We start from the raw sequence: 25,695 nt of genomic DNA, 5'->3' as shown, positions 1-25,695 counted from the left end.
AATTATGAACATGTCGTAACTTTTGATATGTATTTCGCTTTGAGGAATTCATCACAATTCTTGTGTTTTGATGGTTCAAATCCGTAACGGAACTCAAACAATGAGTTTATCAGTGTATGAAGTCCCATGTATTAGGCATCCCAGGGTATCACTGAATCATATGACTCCATTGACATACTGACATTAACAAAGATCAGTTTGTTATACAATTAAAAAGTCTTCCCAAAGCTAAAAATTTACATGGAATTACCAATAACAGATTTTGAAGCCAACTGAAGCTTTTTGTAAACAATAATGAAAAGCATACCATCACACTGAATAAAAACTGAATTATCTTCCTATTCTCCCTTTAGGAAATATTCCGAAGTCATTATCATAGAAGGAGGCAATCAAAGAGTAAATATTGTCCCAAAAATACGGGGAAAATGTTTCTTAAAGACATGTCAGGCACTTAATGAATAAAAAATGTTACGAAGCTTTTCTGATAATTGTGCTGTTAATCAGCTGGAAAATTCTACTTTATTGTGATTGTTCTCATTCTGAACAATTATTCACTTTTGTACTAAATTTCATTTACTTAGTGTTCATTTTCTTAAGAGCACTCCCTCAAATTTGAGAAGTTTCAGGCCCCACAAAACCTGGATCTGCCTGTGGTTCCTGCTCTGTCACTTGATATCTGTGTGATCTTTGGAAATGCTGATAAACCCCCTGTACCTCCATTTCCAGGGCTATCAAAAGGTAATGAAAGTACCTACCTCATGGGGTTGCTGAGAGTATTAAATAGGCTAACAAAGAATACTTCACACAGTAGCTGGCACAAAGTAAACCCCATATAGAAGTTAGCTATTGCTACCATTTTTGCTAGTGTGGGGGCTGAAATTAGTAACATTGATTGTGACTGATTCTTCCCTGATAGAACATCTCCTAGCCTCTGCTGATTCCTCCTCAAAAACAGGAATGCCTCCTTTTCTGACACTGAGAGTAAAGCCAAGATGCTTCCATCTGCCTTCTTCTTGGGCAGTGGGTTGTCCAGAGCCACTGGGTGTGGAGCTCAGTGGAGGGAAATTCTGTGCTGATTCAGTTGGCAGTGAAAATCTAACAGGCCAAAACTTCCATGAAGTGTACACGGTCCTTCTGACTCTGCAAGTCCCAGGAATTCTAAGTGACAAGAAGTTTGGTGTGACAGAGGGAGGAAATGCTAGCTCTTGAAAGAACCAGAAAGGTCCCTTTAGAGCTCACTGAGTTTCACCCGTGTTCTGGAAACCAGACTGGTTTTCAGATGTCTATTTCTTCCATTGAGATAACCTTAGTATCTGTTTGGAGCCTCTCAATACCATTTTTCTCATTTGAATCTAATTTATTCAGATAACAGTTTTACATACAGCACTTCATCCTCCATAATCCCTTCAGAATTGGTATTTTCTTAATCTCTTTACAAATGCAAACCTAGTTTCTCTGACCTTTCTGTACAATGGAGGCCCTGTTAGGATGTCAGTGCTGTCTCTATTACACTTCAGTATTTAAGAAAAAAGTACTACAAGGTAATGTTTGTTTTCACTAGTCAATGGTGTTTCATTTCTGTGAAGAAGGCCTGAGTGGTGAGTGGTTATGTTGTTCATAGTCGTGGTAGCTATCGATTTCAGTCGGTCCTTCAAGTGGTTTTTCCTTTATCTTGTATGGATTGTTCTTTTGTATTAGTTTTCTTTTTCTTCTCTCTTTTTCTTGGTGGGGAGAGGGCAATGGGGATGGAAGATTGGTACTGGAAATTGAACTCAGGGCTTTGGGCTTGCTAGTCACTTGAACATTTTGCTTTTAGTTTTTCAGATAGGGTCTCATGCTAACTTTACCCAGGCCTGCCTCAGATTTCAGTCCTCATATCGCCACCTCCTTAGTAACTGGGACTATAGTCATGTAACACCACACCTGGCCTTGATTTTTCTTTCTACTCGTTTCATCACAAAAGGCCATGAAGTCATGGGCCCAACTTCATTAGAGCCAGTGTGCAGGCAATGGCACGTCTGCACTTTTCTGCCGAATTACTTTTACTTGGTGTTCTTCAACCTGCTGAATGAGAGAGTAATCAACAAAAGCTAACCTAGTCATCAAATATGAAACTTTTTTAAGTTGGACTCTGTGTTTCTATAATTTTTTAGACTCAGCTACTATATGACAAGGATTTGAGTTACTCAGTTTCTTCTAAATTTTATAATTCATATCCCATAAAACTTCAGCATTGTTATTAATTTGGACTTGTATGAAATAGGTATGTGAGATAAGTTGCAGCTTTAACTTTGTAGTTTGCCTCCCTTCGGTGTCATTTTAACCTGTCTGCACAAGTCATATATGTTTCCAAAAGCCCCATCACAACTACATCCTTGAATCAGACAAATCCTCAAGAAAGGTTGGGTTAGAATTTCCACTTACTTTTGCTATGTGAGAATCAGTAAAATCATAGTCCCAAAAGCTGTCTTGATAATGTTCTCTAAACATGTAGAGGATTTATTTCTCAATAAATAATTTTCCAGTTTCTTCATCCCTAGGAATGGGAGTAAATGTAGACATAAACAACTTTTGCTGCTGGCACCAGCCCTTGGAGTCCCTGCTCTCTTCCCTGTATTTCATGCTATAATTTATCCTCACTAAGAACAGAGGCGGCAGCTTCGTCATCTGCAAATGCAGTGTCAGAGTTTTGAATCAGATGGCTGCTGAGAGGCACATTCTTGTGACAGGTGGATTGCTTAAGGAAACTATTAATCGTGTACTGTACTTTAGAAAAGGAGCATTTTTTTTTCAGAACTTCTAAAACCTCAGTTCTAAACATAGGTGGCTGTTATATGGGCAAATATATCTGGATTTAACATGTATTTTTCCATGTAGGTGATTTACACATAGTCTGTGAGGATGGAGAAGTTTGGGATCTTCAGAGGAAATATGTTTCACATACTTATTTCGAGTCAAGGATAAATGAATTCTGTGCTATGGTGGTGGTCCATGCTCACATTTCTCTCCAGTCTATCTCCTTGGATCCCAATAACTGGTGCCTAAATTAAGCTTTTTCCTACCCAGCCTACCCAAAGGCTCACTGTGCTTTTTCTCAATGCCATATAAGCAAATGCCAATGATTTGTGCTGTTTGTGATTACTTAGATATCATGGAAATATGCCTGATTTCTCAGATTTGATAAGTCTAATTTCTTCCTCTCTTACTGTCTTGTATTTACTTCCCACCTGGAAATTTATGGTTTGCTACCTAGCTTTTTAAATCTCAAAATAATTTACTGTTTAGGTACTCTGTATCTTAGGAAATGAACTTATAATTGTCTCAAGGAAATTTTTTTTTGGTGCTGGAGGAAATTTTTGAATCCATTAATTTGAGTTAACATGTTTTATGCCAAGACAGACTTTCAAAATACAAACACATCCATGCCTAGGATTTACATTATTTTCCTTAAATCACATCTCTCATTTTATGTCAATTTAAGTTATTTTTAAAAATTAATTGGACAACATGTTATCTGATGTAGGGGTAAAAGGAACTTTCTATCCCTAAAGGTTCAATAATTAAAGTGTATATTATAAACAAACTGCCAATAGACAGGTTAACATGAAAAAATTCATATAACTGTATTTACATGCAAGTACCTGGTAGTCACACAAAGTGTGATAAGTCAAGGGCCAGATGGTTGAAGCTTAAATAGAATTCTAAGCTACAGAAAGGCTTAGGGAAGGAAGGAACAGGAGCCTGACCCTCCAGAGGGAGGTACAAGCCATGGAGCCTGAGGAGAGAAATGCACCAAGAACTCCTGCCCTCCTGATATGCAAATAAAGTCTGAGTCCTCTGGGAGAATAGATGGTTGCGTATAGCAAAGTCTCTGGGTGGGTGTCAGTCTTTGGTCTCTTTTTCTATTAGTTAATATCTGTTTAATGAAATGTCACCTCAGAGAAGAGGCTAGGACTATTGCACTCCTGGGGGAGGTTTCCTTAGTAAGATTTGTTGACTTCAGAGAAAGCCCCTCCTGCACTTTAGGAAGAAAAGTTGGGAGGTGGTGGGGGGAAGAGAAGATCCCAGAGTCCTTGGTTCCCATTTAGTTCAAAGCATTTAGTATGCCAACTTGCCATACCTTGTGGTATCATTTTCTGAGGTCCAACACTGAATGAAAGCCAATTAAGCTATACATCGATTTTATATTATATTGCTCTATTAAAAACTTGCTATTGTCGTTCTTTTTTACTAATACACGAGAATATCTTTTTTCAGTTTGGAACACCTCATGGATTTGCATCTTTTGAAAATCATTTAAGTTCTAATTACCAACAAAACTTAGTATATAGGAGGTTTTAAAGGTCAATTGACTGAATATAACATTTAGCCAGAAATAAAGATGAAAAATGTTCTCTTTAATTCTTGCCAAGTTCATCACAAGGCTTTTATTTAAAAGTTAAGATCCAAGGCATTTGGGAGTGAAACCAGGTGCAAAATAATGTTTTCAGCTATTTTAGAATATTAGCAAGGAAGAGAAAAATTATAATGAGTGCTAGATTACAAAGTTGTAGAGGTATGGCTCAAATGGTAGAATGTCTGCCTGGCAAGCATGAGACCTTGGGTTCAACCTCCCATACTGCCAAAATTAAAAAGGAAAAAATCACCAAAGTTGCCACATTATTCCTGAAGCTTTATCCAGGCAGCTACAGAGTGCCAGGCAGCTGGGGAGCGCTAATGTGAGTTTTAAGTGATTTTGCTTACATGCTCAGGTTCTTTAATGTCCTAAGGAAATAAATAAAAAGCCAGAACTTTGCATTTAGTTTATTATAAGGTAGGAAGCGTTACGCCCACAATTTTAAGACATGTGGTTATGCCTTCCCATGATGGTACTTCAGCATTCTTTCAATGTCAGAATTTATCTTTAGCATTTCTTGAATATGACAAGTTGAAAATAGTCTCTTTCATCTTAAGAGACTTCTTTTTCTACCTGCCTGTTTTTTAAAATACCAGTTTGGTTATAGTGTTAATCCATACAAAAGCAACTGCTCTCTCTACCCCACCTTCATATTTATCTTATTCATACATTATTATGTGACTAGAACCAGTTTGGCAGGGAGTGTTGTTGCTCTTCATGATAGGTTCAATGACCCTCTCTTTTCTGAGTGCCTCTTTAATGGAGCTGGAAAACAGCTGTCTGAAGTATGACTGTCGTGTCTGGGATTTAACAGGCATGTGCCTTGGATAAATTAAGGAGTAGTCAAAGCAGGTCCATAAATATGAATACTTTGCCAGCTGCCTTTCCATTAAACTCCGTTGGTTGAATGAAATTAGTAAATAATTATGTTGGTGGGGAATCTACTATATCCAAATATGATATAAAGTCTTCCTTTAAGAACAGAGCTAAATTTTTTCCTATATACCAAATTAGTTTTTAGGGCAATCTACATTGCAAATTAGCAGATTTACATTAAAACTATGCCTACTTGTTCTGATTTGTCAACACCTCTTTTTTTTAAAGTCTTTAACATTAAGCATGGGTGGGTAAGACCATCTGCTTATGGAGCTCGCCTGCAGCTCCATTACTTAGCACATGAGACAGGTTACAGCTGTTTAATTGTTATGGTGCTGAATGATTATCATTCTATCCAAAATTAATATTTATGTATGTGTGCATAGAAAGCATGTGGTTAAACATAAGTGATCTAATTGTGAATTAATGGCATTAGGCATTCATTAATTAGTTTCCACATGAACAAGGAGATGTAATGTAATACTTTTTTTATTGTTTTATTATTCATATGTGCATACAAGGCTTGGGTCATTTCTCCCCCCTGCCCCCACCCCCTCCCTTACCACCCACTCCGCCTCCTCCCTCTCCCCCAAGCCCCCTCAATACCTGGCAGAAACTATTTTGCCAGGTACTTTTCACATATAGTACAACTTTTGGCTTTTAACATGGCTCTGCAGTAGTGATTATTATGAACCTGAGTAATCCCCTCCCAACACATTGGTGTATACAACAAGGAAATGCAGCTACAAAAAGCAAAGAAAAAAACTATGTGGTTATTTCATATACCTTAACTTTTTCCTACTCCCAAACTGTTATCCTCTGAATTGTGACCAGGGTGAGCCCAAGCCACATAGTAAAAACCTAGATATGCAACCATGACTGATGTAGGTGTGTCACCCACAGTTACTGAAAAAGCTTTTCTCGGCCGAGGAGAGGCTTCCTACTGTATGTAGAAATGGTGACACACAATCTTACAGAATTCTGCTATAAAAGTTAGCAGTGTATATTCCATCTGCTCAGTACATTTCATAATAAAAATAGAAAGAAAAATCACAATATAAAGATAAATATACATGTACATATATTTAAATGTCTTAGTTTCCAAATAGTGACTTTTATTTCTGAATTCGTGAGCAGACTATATGTATATTTATGTGAATATTCATGCTCCTTTAAAAATGTTAACTTACCTTTCTCAAATTAATAATGAGAGAACATAGAATATATAAGGACAAATAGTAATGTGTTTTTATTGTTTTGGGGGTCTTGTTGTTTTGTAGTTTTGGGGATCAGACCCAGGGCTTTGCATATGTTAGGTGAGTATCCTACCACTGAACTACATCCCCAGGTGTTAGTTTATTTTGACAGAGTCTCACTGTGTAGCTGAGGCTGTCCTAGAACTCTATATGTAGTGAGGCTGACCTCAAATTCAAGATCCTCTTGCCTCAGCCTCCCTAGTGCTAAGATTACAGAGACATGGAGTACCATGCCCAGCTTGTGATTTTTTTTATTCCAAAAAAGCTGAATTGCTTGCTTGATTTGGAATTATGAAGCTAAACTAGCAGAATTTCTTTGAGCAACAATGAAAAACAAAACTTCCTGACACAAAAATGGAGCTGTTCCCAGTCAGGAAATGGGTCATGTATATAAAGACTTTTCATTAAAAGGAGTATATTTGGAGAGTTGGCGCATGAGGGTGCCTAGGCTGGCATTCGCAGGACAGAATGCACCTTGTGGCTTCTAAAACAAATCATTGGTAGTCCCATGTTTGTTTGGTTAAAGCCATACTTTTCCTGTCTTCATACTCTCTTAAACAATATGAGTTACCTCACAAGTCTGTCCTTTTGAAAGTATAAAGTATTAATAAGATGAATTTAATATCTTGGATTGAGTATTTACTGTGTGCTAAACTGCAATGCAAAGTGCCCTCTTTACATTGTCTTATTTGATCTTCACTGCTTTATCAGTTAAAGCTATTAAAATTTCCTTTGAGGAAACCAAGGCTCAGAGAGGCTACATAACTTTTCTATGGCTGCACAACCAGGATACAACAGAACCAGGGTCCAAACCACATGAGCCACTCCTAAGCCCATATTCTTAAGCTAAACCATACTGCCTCCTAAATTGTTTTCATCGTTTTGGGATGTATGCGTGTAGTGGAATGGGTGAAAACTAATTTTTCTGTTATAGAGATAAATTAATATCCATGTACTTATCATAAAAGCTTGAACTGTCATAGAAGCAGACAAAATAATGATGCCAATGATGTCTCAATAATGAAGTGCCACTTTTTCAAAGAATTTTTTCAGTAAACTTTAAAATTTTTTCAGGAAAATTTGAATTACAGCTGTTAACAGAACTCATAGTTTGTCAAAGTAAAGCTAACAATTACAAAAAACAGTTTAAGGAAGATCAATTTATACTATAAAGGATTTACAGTTGAAAATTATTTGTTGAAAACTATATATCTCTTTTTCTAAAATACAAATTTCTACCTAATTTTTCTGTCAGACGAAATGACTAGGCTAAATATTTTATAGAGAGATTGGTCACTGAAAGCATTCATAGAAAATGGGTAGACTATATGCATCACCAGTGTCAGTTCATGAAGAAAGGTGAAAAAAGTGCAGTACCCAAAATACAAATGGTAAATGTCTGGGCATACTCTTTCACCCAAATACTATGTAGGAGGTGCTTTGTGTAAGTCGCCTTTAAAAGGAGCAATGTATCTACCATTTTCACAAAATACAATTTATCCGAGGAGAGTGAGAAGAATTGTTCAATTTTTTATTGCTTTTTTATATATCATTGTTTCAAAACCTCACAGATCCAAAATATTCACTTACTATAAAAAATTGTACTGTATAGAGATATGTACACACATGTTGGTTATGGGGCTGGAACCCAGGGTCTTAAACATGTTATCCATGTGGTCTGCATCTGAGGTACATCCCCGGCCTATGTATTGCAATTTTTGGGGGATGCTTGGGATCAAACCCAGAGCCTTGCACATAGTAAACATGTGCTCTTGCACTGAGCTACACCCCTACCCCTATAATTTTTATTTATTCATATTAACAGCTATTTCCAGTTAGTTTCATTCCAAAGTCAGAATACTAAAATATGTTTTTTTCTTTACTCTACAAAACCCTAAAATGTGTTTTTGCTTATGTCATTGAGTAAACTCAAACAAAGAGTGAAAACCAAAGGAGACATGTGTTAACAGCATGCTTCTCTATGTGGTCCAGTAGAGGAAGTCATGCTAAATGCAAAGACTATTACAGAAGTCACATGGCACATGCCAAACAGTAGGATCTCTTTGCACAGGTTACACACATGCCAACAGCAGTGAGTCTACATCTGCATTCTGAGGGCTCCTCTGTTACTTCCATTAGGAATGTGTAGCCCACAGTCAGGCATGAAATTCTAAACCAAAGGAAATTACCAAATACTGTGCTGCACAAAGCTTTGTGGCTTATAATGGTGCTTTTTCATAGAGCTGACTTTCTAAAACATGGTTTATATCACGACACCTTTTCCATGGAACCTGGATTTTTCTGGGTTGACTTAAATCAGGAAAAATATTATTTCACTCTTTTGGAATGTATTGGTATGAGTAATGCTCCCAACTGAAGCATGGTACTTTGCTTGGGCTGGTGCATTAGCAATGTATTTACAGAGATAATTTTTACACCAAATTTCCAAACTTAAAAAAAAAAAAGAATATGCAGACTTTCAAAAATAGTTTATTTGAAGCAGGTTTTCAAAAAAAGTATTGTCAGTTTGAAAAGCGTAAATGTTCTTTAAGAAAGCAAACACACACTCACACTATTTTTCTTTATTGACACCATCTCACTTACTACTGTTAAAATTCAAATTAATTGGCTTTCCTAAATGAGATTGAATATTTTCTAATCTTAGAACGAGAATTCTGTGGTGAAAAAGAACATATTTTAAGAGGCCTAAGTAAACTCTTAAGAATGTGAAATCGTTTTCTGGCATTTAAAATTATGTTCCCATCATAATCCTTTATGATGTGGTAATCAGTAATAAAACAGTGCTGTGAGTGCCAATTAAGGAACATCAAATCAATGGGTATGTAGCTTGCACACTGATTTAAACAGTTGCTGATTGGAATAAATGGATTTAATATGTACTTATTTGCAGACTGTAACTTTTCTTTCATCCTATAAGAACTGGTATATGAATGATCCAAGAATGATACATACTTACAACTTTAATGAAATACTAATGTGAATCATTTTTTTAAGTCCATATTGTAAAGCATTATGAAACACACAATACTAAATAAAAATCTGTCCTCTACTCCAAGGACTTTGCAGTATATGGAGAATATGTCTATATTTTATTATGCATCTGATGGAGTTATCCTCTTCTCAATATGGGCCCCTAAGATTTTATTGTTGTAATTAAGCTGAAAAATATTTCCAGCATCCTAGAGTCTGTATTATTTGCCTATGTCTAACCTATACTCAAGAGTCAATTCGGAAGCCTCATGAAAATATTGCACTATTTAATATGCTCCAACAAAGTACATTGTCGACAACAGAAACAACGTGAATGATTCAGAACCATACACATCAGCAACTATGTGTACAAACCATTTTTATTTTCCTTGTGAGCTGTTTAACGTATATATAACCAACTTGGTTTGCCTTTGTTCCTTCTCTGTATTTATAAGAATACAGAGTTTGACACAGTTTGACAGTGAAAGAAGAACAAATTTGGAATTAATCTTATTCCATGTAGATCCTCAAATATCTGAGTTCCTCCCCAAAGCAGGCGCCTATGCTCCCTTGACCTCAATTTTAAACGAGCAACTTTCTTTGGAAGGACTGCTCAGCAGATCCTTACTGTGCAATGTTTACACATCAACTCAACTGCTTCTGTTCTTCCTTATATTTAACTCACTTGTTTTCATTTTTCCTGGTCTTATCCCTATTTTATTTCCTTGCCCACTGGTTTTCCAAATTTTGGGGGGTGGATGGGTGGTGTATGAGTACAGCTTGAGCCATACCTCCAACTCTTTCTGCTTTGAGTATTTTGGATATAGGGTCAGTTTTTTGCCTGGGCTGATTTGCACCGCATTCCTCTTACTTTAAGTTTCCCACGGTTGCTGGGATGATAGACTCAAACTTTGGATTTTTAGAATATGTTACAGCAATTTTTATCATATGCATTTTCAGTTTATAAAATTTATTAACTAAGTTTATAAAATTTTTATTTCATAAGATAGTGTCAATAGGTTAATATTTCAAACTAGTTTGCATTTTAATCTTACTTCCTGGTTTCTTCCTTTCACGGTCAGTGTTGAACTAAGATTTCCACTTTTCTTCATCTAAGCTTTTCACGCAAGCAAATTCCTTAGCCAGTCCAGAAACAGATAATACTTCTAGTGCTTTTACAAAGATGCACTGTTCTGGTTCTGCTGAGTTGTTAATGTAACTCATTTAATTAGACGGTGAACTTTGGCTCCAGACTACTTGCTTAGAATTCTATCTCTGTTGCTTGCCAACATTTTGATCTTGGGAAAGTTATTTCATTTCCTGTGCCTCAGTGTCTTCATTTGTGAAATGAAAAAGAAAATAATGATTCCTCTTAACCCATAGAAGAGTGAAAATTCAATCATCTATTTTAAATGCTTAGCATAGTTTTATCACATTGTAATAGTGAGCAAATGGTAGTTATTATTGATACTCCAATACATGGTTAGGGTAGCTGGATTAGGGTAAGGGGAGAGGAACAGATCGATGAAGAAGAGGGGAAAGATAGTGTAAATGTGGTATTGCCCACTTTGCTTCTTTTTCAAAAGAATTTCTGCAAAAACTGAATTCCATAGAATTTCTGCAAAAACTGAAAACTCATATAGGATATACTATGGCCATCATAGTAAGTGTATTTAGTCATTTTATGTAGAATATATTAAAGCTCCCTTATGTACCAGGCAATGGGAATTCAGAGAATGCCCATTTCCAGTGGGGAAGGTTTACACATTCAGTCACATATATCTCTAAAGTTCATTAAAGCCATGTATTTTCATGGCTTGTCTTAGCTGAAATGACTTAATCACTAGTTCTTTCTCTTACATATCCATGATAGGCACATAGGTATGTATTCTGAGACTGCATCCATGGGAAGTATTCAGAAGAAAAAAGAAAGAAAGTAGAGAAATAGAGGAAGGAGGGCTGCCCATAATTTTGATAAACAATTGAGGCAGTAACATCCAATAAAATTTCCAAAATGATGCTGATCCACCCTACTCAACATGTTAGGGTTTAAACATGGTTCAACAAAACTGTCTATGACCAACTGCCATCCTAAACGGCCTCAGAGCGAAAACAGGGGAAGGCAAATCATTCTTGGGGTTTACCTCCACTCATTTTCTTCCACACAAGGTTGGGGCCTTGAGCAGAGAAAGAATTCTTTTTAAAAGAAGCACCTAGAGGAGGCCATAGCTGTACAACTATCCTTTGCTTTGCTGATATTAAAAGCTTATGGACTAGTCATATAGTAAAAGTATTTTCCGTTGGGTGTTGCGGTTCATGCCTATAATGCCAGCACTCAGGAGGCTGAGGCAGGAGGATCACAAGTTTGAGGCCAGGCTATTCAAACCCTTTCTGAAAAAAGAACAACAAGGTTTTCTTGATAAGCAAAACCTTTCTTCCACACCCCAAATTTCGCTGGTTTTGCCCATCTGTACCAGAAGGTAGATCAAGCACCTCTAGTGCATAGACTAGAAACTTGAGTAATTGTTTCCTTTTTTCTCTGTCCAACATTTAAAGTAAATCTACCTTGCACTTTCCCAAGGAAGCCATGTTGGAGGGATGTAAAAGAAAGAGGCATCACCCCCCCCCTCCCCCGGCTTTATGGAGCTCAGAAGTGATTGCATAGCACTTCTGGCCTCCTTCACCATAGTTTTCTACTGGCTAAAGAAATTATTTTTGAATCTCCAGGAGAAGGCATTGTGAACACAAGGGTTAAGAGCAAGTTGTGACACCAGATAACTCAGGTTGTCAGCTTGTGGCCTTGCATAAAATCTTTCATTGTCTTGTCTTCACCTGTATTTACTTTCTCAATTGTATTTGTATCTTAGGGCTGCAGTAAAAGTAAATGAGAGAATAAAACAAAGCACCTAGCTAGTACCTGGTACAAAGTAAGTCTTTATTATCTTCAGGGAGCAAGGGCTGGGATCATAGTACTTCATGTGTCCCAAGATCATTCTGAACCTGGTCTGTAGTTTGAGAAAGACACCTGGGCCAGAGGTAGAAATTTGGGAATCATTGATACATTAGCCACATGGCTGATAATCTATGCCACATGGTCATAGAAGAGATGAAATTATTGGCAGCATATTTGTACATTATCTCTGGGAGAAAGAATCCTTAACTTTCACTACCAGAAAACTCTCAGATATGAGACCCAAAACATCTTAAGAGTCACCATGTTACAGGAAATATGCTAATACCCGCTCTGTCCCACATGGATCTTCTTGGCGGTACTGGGGTTAACTCTGCCTCACACTTGCTAGGCAGACACTTTACCATTTGAGGCACACTTCCAGCCCCATGGGGATATTCTTAAAACATAAATAATTAAAATGCCGGGGAAAGTATTTTATGAGTACAACATTCACTAGAGAATAGTGTTTTTATGTTTAGCACCCATTTTGTAAGAGTTTTATTCTATAAACTTTAAAACTTCATAATACCTTAGTAATGGGTATGATTTCTTATACTGTCAGTTAAAACACACACATTAGTTTTCAAAGTAATTTTTCTGCAACATTATGTGCATTTCAGCAATTGTTAGGTATATTAATTTTTAAATACACTGTATTATTTTTACAATTATTGTTCCTAATGGCTTCTTACAACAAGTTGCATTTTTTTCTGATTGTTTCCTGTACTGGCTTCTACAATCATGTTTTTATTGTTGCAATTATTACTTCTAATAATTATTTTAACATCATATATCCACATTCCTTATAACCTCTTCATTATTTAAAACCAGGCTCTTCAGTGGTATTACAGAAATTTTATTCTTCAAGACCAAAATATAGGTAGTTGTTATTTCGTTTCTTAGTTTTAATCTATCACACCGATTCCTTATTATATGAAACAGAAATGAGGAATCTCGGTATCTTAATCTCAGAACATGTATTTTTCTTATAGATGATTTTTAAATTTTTGCAAATCTTGTTTTAAACATTCTTTGTATTTAAGGTAGGATATCAATTTTGACTTGCTGTATATTTTTAAATACATTTTCTAATTTCAGCTCCACTCTTGATGTTCTCCTGACCAATGACAAACCTGTAAATCAATGAGTTTGTTTACACACATGACCTTTATCTATAAATCGATCCTTTGTCTTGCATAATTGATTCTGTTTGCTAAAATAATAGGGTTGGTTGATCAAAATGATTTAATCCTCCCTTAAAACTGCCAATCCAGATAGAATTATACTCTTTATTTTTTATTTCATTAACCTGATGTAAAAGCAAAAGATGTACTCTTCAATTATGATCTGTGTTACTAATTATTAGGAAATAAGATTCCCAGGGAAATACTACCCTTTCTGAACTGTGAACTCCAGAAATTTTAATGTCATTTTGTTTATGTCCAAATCATCAAATGGGTCATTATGGAGCTCTACTACATTACATAATATTTAGACAGAATTAAGAAATTACATTGCATAATATTTAGACAGAATTATTAAGAAATTATATTATGCATTTTAATGTTTAAAAAATAAATTATTTTTACTAAGTTATAATTGCAGAGTAGGGCCTAACACTATTTCTTCTCTCCTTTAATTTCCCTTGTAATGTGTTGTTAATGAGCTATAAACATGCTTGTTTTTAAAGGCAATTCAGAAGCGTCTAATGGAATCCTGTGGCAAAGTGAAGAATCCTTTTATATACACAGCACAGATGTGTCAAAGCCACTTATAGGTTTGTTTAAGCATATGACACAGCTACCAGACCTGAGTGTGTCGTGTGAAAGTTAAAGTTTAAATCATTCTGTTAAGAGTTCTGCTACCACTTGGATATGTCAGTAATGAAAAATAATCAACACAAGCATCTTTGAAAAGCAATTTTGCATCATTAAAGATGCATGAATTTTGACAAAGCAAGAAGGTTTGAGGCTTATTAAGAATATATTAGGCCTCTACAGTGAGTGAAGAGAGAGGGGCATTTATGTCTGTCAAGGAGAAAGGTGTAGCCTAAATTGTAACCTCATGAAAGATAAATGGACAGGGGTAGGTACAGGTACAGCAACCACTCAGTCTTGAGTCCAACCTTTTGAGAGAAACAGCCTCTTTCAAGATGACAGAAAGGAAATAGGATCTTAGAACATTCCCTATTTCCTAATGGACTACATATGTGATACACTTGTCCATGTGGCTTGGAGCCAGAGCATTTTCTACAGAACTTACACATCCCTTTTTCAAATATACTATATTACAAATGTAATATACTGAACATACTGCATTTGCTTAAGAATTCTTAATTTTTGTCTTTTTTTTCTTTATTAAAAAAAGTTTGATATTATAGATCTCATAGTTGTAAATGTCCAAAATTCTTTACTAATAAAGATCTGATTCCACGTTTTTCTACTTAGCCATACATAATCTTAAAAAGAATGAGGGGGAGTGTATGCCAAGAATCCGTGGAGGGTAGTTTCAGTTTGTCTGCGTACCTTCCTTGAAAGTACTGAGTATTTCATGGAATCATGACTACTTTGGCTACAATGTGACCATATTGCATTTTTAAAAGATAAGAAGTGCATCTCTGTCGTGTGATGTGAGTCCTGTGTCAGCTACAGCTACTCTATTTGCATGTAAATTCTTAAAATTTCCTTGTCCCATGTGACACTTCCTGAAATGTCTGTCTGTTCTTTTTTCCTTTCTAATTTACCAAGCTCACTATTTGGATAAGATAGTTAAAGGTACTGTATACTTGCTCTTTGTTGCCATATCTGCATATCTATCTCTATATAACTGTGTATCAGATTGTACTAGGTATGACAATAGACTGTTTTTCATGCTTATTTTTGTAAATTATAAATCAGGCTTACATTATGTGAAGTGCCTCAGATTTAAAATAATAAGACTTAAATGTCTGTGTCTCGTTTTTATAATTTTGGGTTATCACAGATTTCATTCCTTTGTAAAAGCATTAGATTTCACTAGAACGAAAAACTGAAGATTACAGTAAATTTGCTGTTTTTTGTTTATTTTATTTTGCTTTAAGATCTTCACTGTTGGCAATTCAGTTAATGAGCTTTAAATTCTAAATTAAAGAATCATAACTACTTTTATCACAGAATAAGAAATTGTCAATCTAAAGAAGATTCTGGTTAACATGTTAAGAGAAATCCTATTTATCCTCTTATGGAAACAACTTTGGATTTTTCTAAATGTTTCAGAATATATGTGATATAGTAGTTTATGTTTCATTATTTTTTTTAAAAGCCTACAAGATATTGTGCATCCTACATCAGAACTGATGACATTGCTCAGCAGAAAACAGCAGATTCTCATGTCTTCAGTTATCGTAGACATAGGTGGAAATTTTTTTTCAGAAGAGAAAATTCCCTTTCCCTTTCTGCTCAGATTACCTATTTTCTCTCCCTTGTTTGTGCTTTTCATTGGAATATGAAAATATTCATGGCAATATCCAGGCTTTCATTTAATAACTTCTGTACCTGCAGTCAGCAGCTGCACCCCTCTTTGTCAGTGGGCAATTAAAAACAACAAAAAACATAGATAAGAAAAATTCACCTTTTAGGTATTGAGTAATCCATAGATACAGAAGGCAATCTTCTGAAAGAAAGGAAGCAGAAAAATAATCTTGTCCTGACCTGAGAGTATCCATAAGTATAATTTTGTGATGCTCTGCCACAAGAGACTGTCCAAATATTCTTCTTCCTCCCAACTCTAATCTTAAGAGACAGACGTCTCAAATATTTCCCTTTCAAGTTCCACAGTGAAGGAGGGGAAACCAATGCATGACTAATTCTTTTAATACAGACTTAAACTAAATATCTTTAAACAGTTTGTTCCCTAAAATTTTGTCACCAAAATAAAAGGAGTATTCTAATGATAAGAAGCTATATAACAAGCCCCAATTGCTATAGCAAGTATTTTTATTAATATATATTTGATATCAAATTATAAATACAGCTGTCCAAAGAAATCAGATTACTGGCCAGCTCTTCTTAGAAATTTAGAGCATTTATATCCTTGCTTCTTCTGTCAGTGCCATGTCACGATCATAAACAAGAATTCCAGACCTACCTAAGTGTCATCCTTCATAAACAGATCATGGTGGCTGCATGCCAGATATCATCAATAGGAAGTGGCAAAACTGTTTATTTTTTAATGTCATGTTAGACTGAAACAATTATAGATTTTGGATATATTAAATTATTTTAATTGTTTCCCAAATTTTCCCTCCTTGCCCATAAAAGCAGACAAGATAGGATATAAAGGTAACAGCATAAAAGCCTTAGGGAGATTGTCACAAAATATCACTCTTCGCTATCTGTCTTGAAGCACGTCACTACCGTGTTTTTGTTCAGTCTATCAATGTTTTATTGTGGTCCTTATGGTATTTCATTTTGTCCGTCCTAAGTAATCAGATATGCACAGCTATTACATTTAGTTGGAAATCCTGTTGGTCCTGTCCCATCCGTATGCAGCCTGAATCCTAATGTTTGTTAGAATAGATGCTAAGCTGCTTCACTATTTCCTGGGCTTTGCTTATTCTGTGGAAAGGAATGTACTCTTGGCATAAAGTATAGTCATTAATATTGGCCTATACTTTGTGCAATTATTTAATGCGCTGTAATTTCACATGAATATTCGGCAACTCTAAGGCCAGATAAAATTAATGTTCTCTTTTTAGCGTCATTCATAAACTCATACCCACTTTCATGCTCTTGAATTGAGAGGGAATTTTTTAAAGCAACAAGGTGCTTCAAGGAGCGTGTCCTAAGTGACTAGTAATGTTGGCAACAGATTAAAAATCTGGAGGAGGGATTATGAAATTATTTTCTCGATAGGCTTTTTCACAATATACCTTGTTGCTTTGCGAAATAAAAAAAAAAATTAAGTTAATTTTGTCTGGCCTGCAGCTATTTAGTGGATCGTTGTCTATATTTCTGTCCTGCACAGGTAAGTGGTGTCTCATAAGGGTCAGGCCAATCAAAGATGCCACTTGGATAAGAATTAGATTTCTTAGATAATGTTGCTGTTTCTATCCATGTGCAATTACAGTATTTGTGCTGTTTATAAAGGCCTGTGCCCACTAAGTGTCCCTTATCTGTTTATTTTAGGTGCAAAATCTCTTAGTACTCAAATCACTGGTGTTTTTCTTCTTTGTCTTGACAGAGGGTTGTCCTGGTCTGTGCAACAGCAATGGGAGATGTACACTGGACCAAAACGGCTGGCATTGTGTTTGCCAGCCAGGGTGGAGAGGAGCCGGCTGTGATGTAGCCATGGAGACTCTCTGCACAGATAGCAAGGACAATGAAGGAGGTAAGAAATCCTGAGCATGAAAACAAGTGTGTGCCAGAGCATGGGTTCAAAAGTTACCGTGAGTACTTGGTTATCTGTTGCCAAAAAAAATCTGATCCCTGTAGATTAGACTGATTGAAAAATGTATGAGTGCTGATGGGATGATTTTGCTTCCTATTTTTCATGAAACAAATTATCATTCAGGGAAAAGGCAAGGTAACCAAGGTACCGTATAATGTCCATTGTTCTCCATTCCCTTTTCTAATCCCCAGGTGACTGTCCTCCTCAAATATGATTATTTAGGGCTCAGTGAATTGGCAGCTCTACCAGCAGTATTTTAATAACTAAACATTCCAGAAGATGTGAGCCTTTTTTCAAGCTCTTCTGTTGAAAGTCATGATGGAAAAAATAAAACAGTAACAGAGGACAATCCTCTTGAAACTGTACTCCACCATCTTTCTATCATAACTTTACATCCTGTTAAAAAGATTGTGATACTCCACCCAATTTAAGCCCTCAGCTAGGAATAATTATTTTCCCCTTTGAGCACTTCGCCTACGCTATTGTATGTTAATATCAGACTAGAGAGTGGGAGATGGTGATGGACTACTTGCCCCTGACAGCTGTTTAATTTTGACAAGCCCTTAGGAGTGAGTTTTTAGGAATAATTTAGTTGCTCTCTGGGTCTGTGTTTACCTACTCCAGTGCTTAGGGTGTGATTCCCTCCCCACACACCTCACCCCCCACTCCCCTCGCAAGCCACCTGCTCTTCTGAAAGGCCACAAGACAATAGTGTTGGCTAGAGAGTGCAACTTTGGAAGCAGACAGGTCTTCACTCTTCCATGTAGCAATCATGTGACCTTATAAAATAGGAATAAAAGTTTTTGAAAGGATGAGACAGTGGATACCAAGTACTCAGCATGATACTGGGCACAGATAGTATACTGTGTCTGCCATTGTTGTTTATTTTCCCTTCCTCAGCTGTCAAAGTGCTCATCTTGACTAATTGACAGCCTAGAAGGTTGTCAGAAGACTGAATAGCCTTTTCCCATGTGCATCTATGGTGGATCTAAACCCTGATCTCTATGAAACACGGTGACTAGATCTGACCCCTTGCCTGCTCCAACCCCAACTTACACAGCACACCCTAGCTGGGCCTCATGCTCTTCAACCAAATGCTGTTTGTGTCTTATCTTCCTTACAAAGAAGCTAAAGTTTTCCTCCTTTTTTTTCTAGCATACTATTCACCATCTTCCCTATTGTCTTCTACTTGGATTGTCAATAAACTTAAGCCATTAATTCTGCTCTCAGGCCTCCTTTCTTTTCTGCACCTGATGGATTTAGACTGTCTCTCTAACCCTCACGGCTCCCCTCCCATAACACCTTGTTGCCCCAACTCCTCTTAACCCCACATGCTTACAGAAATGGCAACATTAATCCTCTCTCAACCACAGTCCAGATGGCAACCTAACTCATTACTGTCCCCTAAAGAGTCCCTACCCCATTGTTTCTGTTACCTAGGGAGGAGAAAAGCAACTCTTTCTCCTTGCTTGTGCATTTCAGATTTTGTCTTCTAAAAGGAGATTACACTGAGGAGGTTCCACATGCTCTCATAGGGAAGCAAACTACAGGGCCAAGTCTGCAGAGACACAGCAGAGTAATTTAGGGCCTAATCAACTCTTTAGTATTGTTATCAAGAAGTAGATTTTTCTTTTTCCTCAAAATTTATCAACTGTGAATTGGCCTCATTCCCCTTTGTTTATTCTTATTAGCATGAAACTATCCTATCTCTAGGCTTCCCTGTCTAAGGGGAAATCTGAGCTGATAGAAGACCTCCTGTGGATTCTCTACTTATCTCACATAATTTGCATGCCTGTTCATAACCTAATTTTGTTGATCTTCTAAGAAGGAATCTCAGTACCAGCCTCATTATATTCTGAGATTGTAACCTGGGTGCCCTATAATCCACATTAGAAAGTTCTTTAAACTTATGCATGGACAGTGTACATAGAGACAGTATTTTCCACACCAAACCCCAAATCAAGACACATTAACTGGCAATTAATGATAGTATGATATAAGGACAATAAAACAGAAGGTTTAAAATTAGGACTACACCCGAAATTGTAGGTCATGTGGTGACTACAAGTGATATAGAGCCATTTTGTGAACTAAATTTGATGTCAGAATGCTGAATTAGCCAGGAAGTAGCCAAGTTATTTGATTTAGCATATTAAACAACTAAGGAAGAGGAGAAGGTGAAGAGGTGATCTGGCCCTAGTCAGAAATTAAACATTTTTTGTAAACAGCTGCTGCAGTCTAGTTTGAGCAACTTCGTAGAACACAGTCTTTATAAAAGAAAGAGAAAGTAGCTTACCATTCCCAGAAAAGGCAGCTACAAAAGGGAAATAATTAAATGTCTTCTTAGACCAGGTCTTTTCCTTCTATTCTAAACTATACTTTCCAATTAATTTTGCCCCATCACCTCTCTCAAGTTATAAAGGTCCTCAAAATCTGGATCTCACTAAATAAGTATCTCTCTTTGCCTTTATGAGACTACCCTGCCCATATGTTTCTCTGCAATGCTTAAGGAAAAGCAGCTGCAGAAGGGAATTCTTCATGAGCAATAGGAGGAATGGACTACTAATAAAATAGGTTGGAGCAATCTGTCTTTAGCCACTCTTTTAACACCTTTGCATTCGTAAGAAGTAAACCTGCTGTCCTACTTTTAAAGGTTCAAACAAACAGCTGTCATGTACAATGAGTAACTAGCTTTTCAGAACTAAGGGCAGTCTTTTACCTGTAATAAGTTCTGTGACAAAGATTTCTACTCCAAGAAATTAACAAAGTCCATCTGCTCCTCAAATACTTCTCAAAAGCTTTATGTATCAAACAGAGGCCATTGAAGCAGATCTTTTTTTTTTTTCTGGTGGGACTGGGGTTTGAAGTCAGGGCTTCACAATTGCATAGCAGGAACTCTACTTCTTGAGACACACCTCTAGTCCATTTTTGCTCTGGCTATTTTTTGAAGATGGGGTCTTACAAACTGTTTGCCCTGGTCTGACCTAAAGCTTCCATCCTTCTGATCTCAGCCTCCCAAGTAGCTGATAACAGGTTGAGCTGCCAGTGCCCAGCTGAAATAGATTTTAAATCACATAGTGGAATTCATAACAAATGGTCACTGGAGCAGAGAATTGTGGGGAACGTCTCCATATGGGGCATGTAGATACTTTGGGATCAACTAGTTGCTGTCCTGTCTTTGTTGAGAAAGTTTTCAGCGCAAGTAAGTGATCAACAAACACATGCCTACACTTTTCTAAGCATTGCTTTCTCAATTCCATTTAAACCTGTAAAGTCAGTGCCCCTCTAAGTTGAGCCCTTGCTTTTTCCTATCCCCAAATCCTGATCATGATGTCACTCAGGTTAGAGCAAAGAAACACGGAGTGAGGAGGGCTGACCACTGCTAAGTGATGTGAGCTCTGGAGTGGTGTATAAGACAGTGACTCCATACTGCCACCTTCTTTAGTTCCATGAATGCCCCTTTCAGTCAGCTATCTGCATTAAGATCTAGTCTGCCTCACAGTGTCCCCTACCTCAGCCTTTCACTTGCCCTCAACAAGAAAATCCATTCTGGAGGTTCTCTGCAGTCATTCTGACCAGGAAATACTGGTTGCATATGAGAGAAAGTAAGTCAAATGATCCTACACCTACAAAAAGTTGTTAGCTTATGTAACTGAAAACTTCAGGCATAGTTGCACCCAAGTGTTCAATGTTACCACAAATCTGGGTTTATTCATCTGTTGTTGGAACCATTCTCAAGCCATTTCTTCTCCCAAATGGCTACCAGCAGCTCAGGGTTTACATCCTACTCCCTATTTACATAGCAACCCCAGCACAAGAAGGACACTTTTGTTTTCTACAGATCTATGAGAGCTTGGCCTGGGACTAAACTTCACTCTGACTGGTCTAAATTAGATCACCTGATCAAAGGAAAATTAAAGTGTGGTCACCAGGAGAAAGGGGTTACCAATGCTGAGCAGGAAGAAAAACAGATTCTACTATAGGAATATTATTAGCTCTTCCTAACATTTAGTTTTAGTGTAGCCAGAGAATATATTCTAATAACTGTTTCATGTAATTCAGAAACTGTTACTTTCAGAAGAAATCTTCTATTCTCTCTCCCTCCCTCCAAATTAGTCTTTTCACTTGACAAAAAGAAAACCAGTGCTAAACCTCAACCATGCATTCCTTGCCCAGGAATGGTAGGACACCTCTCTAGTTCTCTCCGAATGCTTTTCTAAGCATCATTGGTTTTACAAAGCCTACTTACCATGGATCTCATTCAACAAGGGAGATTTTTTACTTTTTATACCTGGTGGTCCCACTACAAGCACCAAAATGCAACGACTTGCCAAAGATAATTTTAGCTTAACAAACATTGGGCTACTTACTAACAAGGTGATTTTTCCCAAATACATTATCTCTATGTTCCCATCTTCTCTTGAGGAGGAGCTAGTCAAAGTTCTTTTTGACATCTTGCTTCCCTTTCTGGTCCTCTAGTAGGGTAGATTTCCTACAGGACCTGAGGCATGGATTCAGGCCCTGTCCTGGAGATTTGATGGTTGGAACACAAGAATGTCTTTAAATGACTCATTCTAGACTTTGTTAAAGAATGCTGGAATGCCAAAACGTAACTCCTGCCAGGAATAATACATCTATCTTTTAAGTAAATGGAGTTATTTCTTGTCCTTCAGAATTGTTACTTTATGGGAATATATCAGGAAGATGCATCCAAAACAGGTACCTTTTGTTTGGAGGCTGATTACTGTAGAGAAGAAATTGCAAATCAACTGAAGTTATTCAGAAATTAGGAAGATAAAAATGATAAATAAATTTTAAATAAATAGAAGTAAAAGTACTAATGAGAGATTCAAACTATAAGAAAAGTAGGATTGTGCTATAGGTAAAACATACTCCAAAAGAGAAAAAAAAGTGGGTGAAATTTTCATACGTGCATCAACATGAATATTATGAAAGGAGGTGGTATAAATTTGGAGTTTAACAATTGAAAATAAGGAAATGTTTGAAAATAGATGAAAAAAAAGGCTAGCTGGAGAATGAGACTATTAATGTGTTTTCCAGAATTGAATTTTAAAATAAGAGTTAAATAAATAAAATGGCAGGTTAATAGTATGGAAAAGAGAAAATGTTAAGAAACAAAGAGACAGAAACAAAAAGAGAGGAAAGGAGAGAAGTGAGGAAAGAGAAGAAAATTACAAGAGATCCTAAGTACTTCTCCCAAAGAATTCAAATGATATCAGAACATAGAGTGGCACTTAGAGTCTTAGGACATTAAAATATTTTGTCCTGGTAGATGATGATTTGGAGTACGGGGTACTGTTAGTCTCAAAGATTACTGAATTCTACTTTAGGGGAGAGATTCAGATTACTCTGAAACCTTTTACTATCCATACAACTTTTAGAGCATAGTAAATTCCAGTCTGGGAAAAAGAAATTCAGCTTATCCTCTCAGAAGCAAAAGAAAGACTCCAGTAACTTCCTGGTTTGGGCACAGGGACATAAGTTTTTACCATTAAATTTTAATGAGATTTAGAAGGAGAGGAAAATCAAACCCACACAGATTTGAAGTCTCTTCAATATTTTAAACCTCTACCTTTAGGATATAGAAGTGAACATTGCACATTGCCTCCACAGACATAGGCTCCTGTTACATGGTTCTCTAGGTTATAGCACATAAATATTATATTCTCACCATCAAAAGAGGTAGGCACTATTAATAAGTTGGTGGGCATCTTTCTGTTCCTCCTCCAGTGAATTGATATGCACATTTGTGTTTTTAAACTTAAATGGAATAAGTGCTGTTTTAAATTTGATTCTTCCAAAGAGTATATCTTAGAGAATTTTTTGTGTGAGTACATATAGACTTAGCTCATTCTTCACAACAAAAACATGAATGTATTTAGTTAATTTTATACTACTATATCAATAATAATTTCTTTTTTTGCTCTTAATATATAGACAACTGTGTAATGAATTTTTATGTGAGTATCTGTGTATAAATCTTTGTGTAAATGAGCAAGTAATTATTTAGGACAGATTCTTAGATGTGAAATTGGTGGGTCAAAGGGTATTTTAATTTTTAATTTTGATAGCCACTGACATATTACCTTGTAAGTAGGCTTTAACTGCTATACATTTCATCGGTATGAAGCCATTATAGATAACATGATTTGTATTGTATATGAAATGTAATATTTTTATGTAATGAGGGTAGCAGTCATATATAAATAAAATTGTTCAACAAAATGAAAAATAGGATTTTTTTTCTGAAAGTAACCCCTTTTTTATTATTTTACTTTCCTTAATTACTAATTAGACTGATAATCTTTTTTTCTTCCTGCTAGGGATCAAGCCCACAGCCTGTCCATGCTAGACACTCTGCTGCTGAGCTGCATCCCCAGCCCTCAGTGATAAGCTTTGTATTTGTTTGACAGCCTTTTGTATTTCATTTTCTACAAATTGCTTGATTATTTCTCTTACCCATTTTTGCCTATTGAGTTGCTTGAAATTTCCTTTTTAATTCCTAGGACTTCTTTATATATTGTACTCATTAATTCTTTGTTAGGTGTGTTACAGATATTTTATTCCAGATTTTTACTTTTATATTAATTTAATTTGTGATGTCTTTTGCCATACAGAAGTCTTTTTTCAATTGATATGAGGTAAATTTTTATGAAATTTCTCTTTTCATTTGTGAATTTTAGATTGTGTGTTTTGTCAGCAAGGGACTTTGTAAGATTATGCATAGTATTGTAAACATAATTTTTATAATTCTCAGTGAGTTTCTTAGTGTCTAATTAATAAAGAGCATTTTTATGTTCCTACTGGAGTTAAAAAAGAAATAGGAATTCATAAACTAGATAGTGACTCGGGGTAGGGAAAGAGTAATAAAAGAAAGCTGGAGGTTGTTTCTATTGTGCTTCTAGGTCATCATTTTGACCTGCTTAAATCTCATGATTTCTAGGAAGTTGTTCTTTCCTTTGTTCAGCAGATGTGTTAAATGCTTACTTGAAGCCAAGAGGTGAGCTAGATGCTGGGGATAGAACAGTGAACAATATTTGCCTCAGGGAGCTTTGTTAAGAGAATTGCTGGGGGAATTGAGGGTGACGGGCAGTAAGAAAGAAAGTTAGAGATCTCCAGGCAGAGGAAACAATAATCAGGAAAGGTTTTGCAAGCTGTGGTAAAGGAGTTCTGACTTTACTCAGAAGGTGCTGGAGATCTAGTAAAGAAAGTATTTTAACAGGAGAAGTGAACAATCAAATTTGATTTCTATATAGATTACTCTGGTTAAAGTGTAGAGAATGGATAGTTGAGGCAAGAGGAACGTAGGGAGCCAAGCTATTAAAAGTTAAGAGATGACCAAGGTGGCCTAAAGGTTAGTTGCAGAGAAATGGAAAGAAATAAATTGATTGAAATGATGTTTGGGATGAAGGAAAGAAAGAACTAGAGATTGATTTGATAAAGAGAAAACAGAGGGGAGAAAAGAGGTCAAAGAAGACCTTCAAGCTTCTGTTTTGGATGTAGAAATGGGATAGGTGCATGGTGGAACCATTCACTGAAATAGGAAATACAGGAGAAGTACTCTGTTTGGAGAAGGTCATAGATGTTATGGCTTATTAGACATGTTAAGTTTTAGATGCCTGTGTAATATCAAAGTGGAAATATCTAGAAGGTGGTTTAAGAGTCTGTAGTTAAGAAAATGATACTCTCAGTGAAATGATGTGAACATGGGAACTAAAGTCACCAAGAGAGTTCTGATACAGACAAACCAAAACTGTATAGAAAATCAAAGATGA

General features: G+C 36.3%; 1 protein-coding gene across 30 annotated transcripts in view; it reads left to right on the top strand.

Moving 5' to 3' along the window:
- The window catches only part of Tenm3 (teneurin transmembrane protein 3), a 2,373,066-nt gene that overhangs the window by 2,280,820 nt on the left and 66,551 nt on the right, over window positions 1–25,695 (top strand). For 14 of the 30 annotated variants that reach the window (XM_074054922.1, XM_074054907.1, XM_074054909.1 and 11 more), the window contains 4 exons: window positions 14,163–14,249; window positions 15,220–15,246; window positions 16,771–16,791; window positions 17,693–17,839. In XM_074054922.1, the coding sequence (XP_073911023.1) occupies window positions 14,163–14,249; window positions 15,220–15,246; window positions 16,771–16,791; window positions 17,693–17,839 (282 nt within the window). The remainder of the gene's footprint in view (window positions 1–14,162; window positions 14,250–15,219; window positions 15,247–16,770; window positions 16,792–17,692; window positions 17,840–25,695) is intronic. The other 16 variants (XM_074054924.1, XM_074054923.1, XM_074054921.1 and 13 more) reach the window with 6 other exon arrangements.

This window comes from Castor canadensis, chromosome 14 (assembly GCF_047511655.1).
Source record: "Castor canadensis chromosome 14, mCasCan1.hap1v2, whole genome shotgun sequence".
Classification (NCBI taxonomy): Eukaryota; Metazoa; Chordata; class Mammalia; order Rodentia; family Castoridae; genus Castor; species Castor canadensis.
This window is presented reverse-complemented; position numbering and strand designations above follow the sequence as displayed.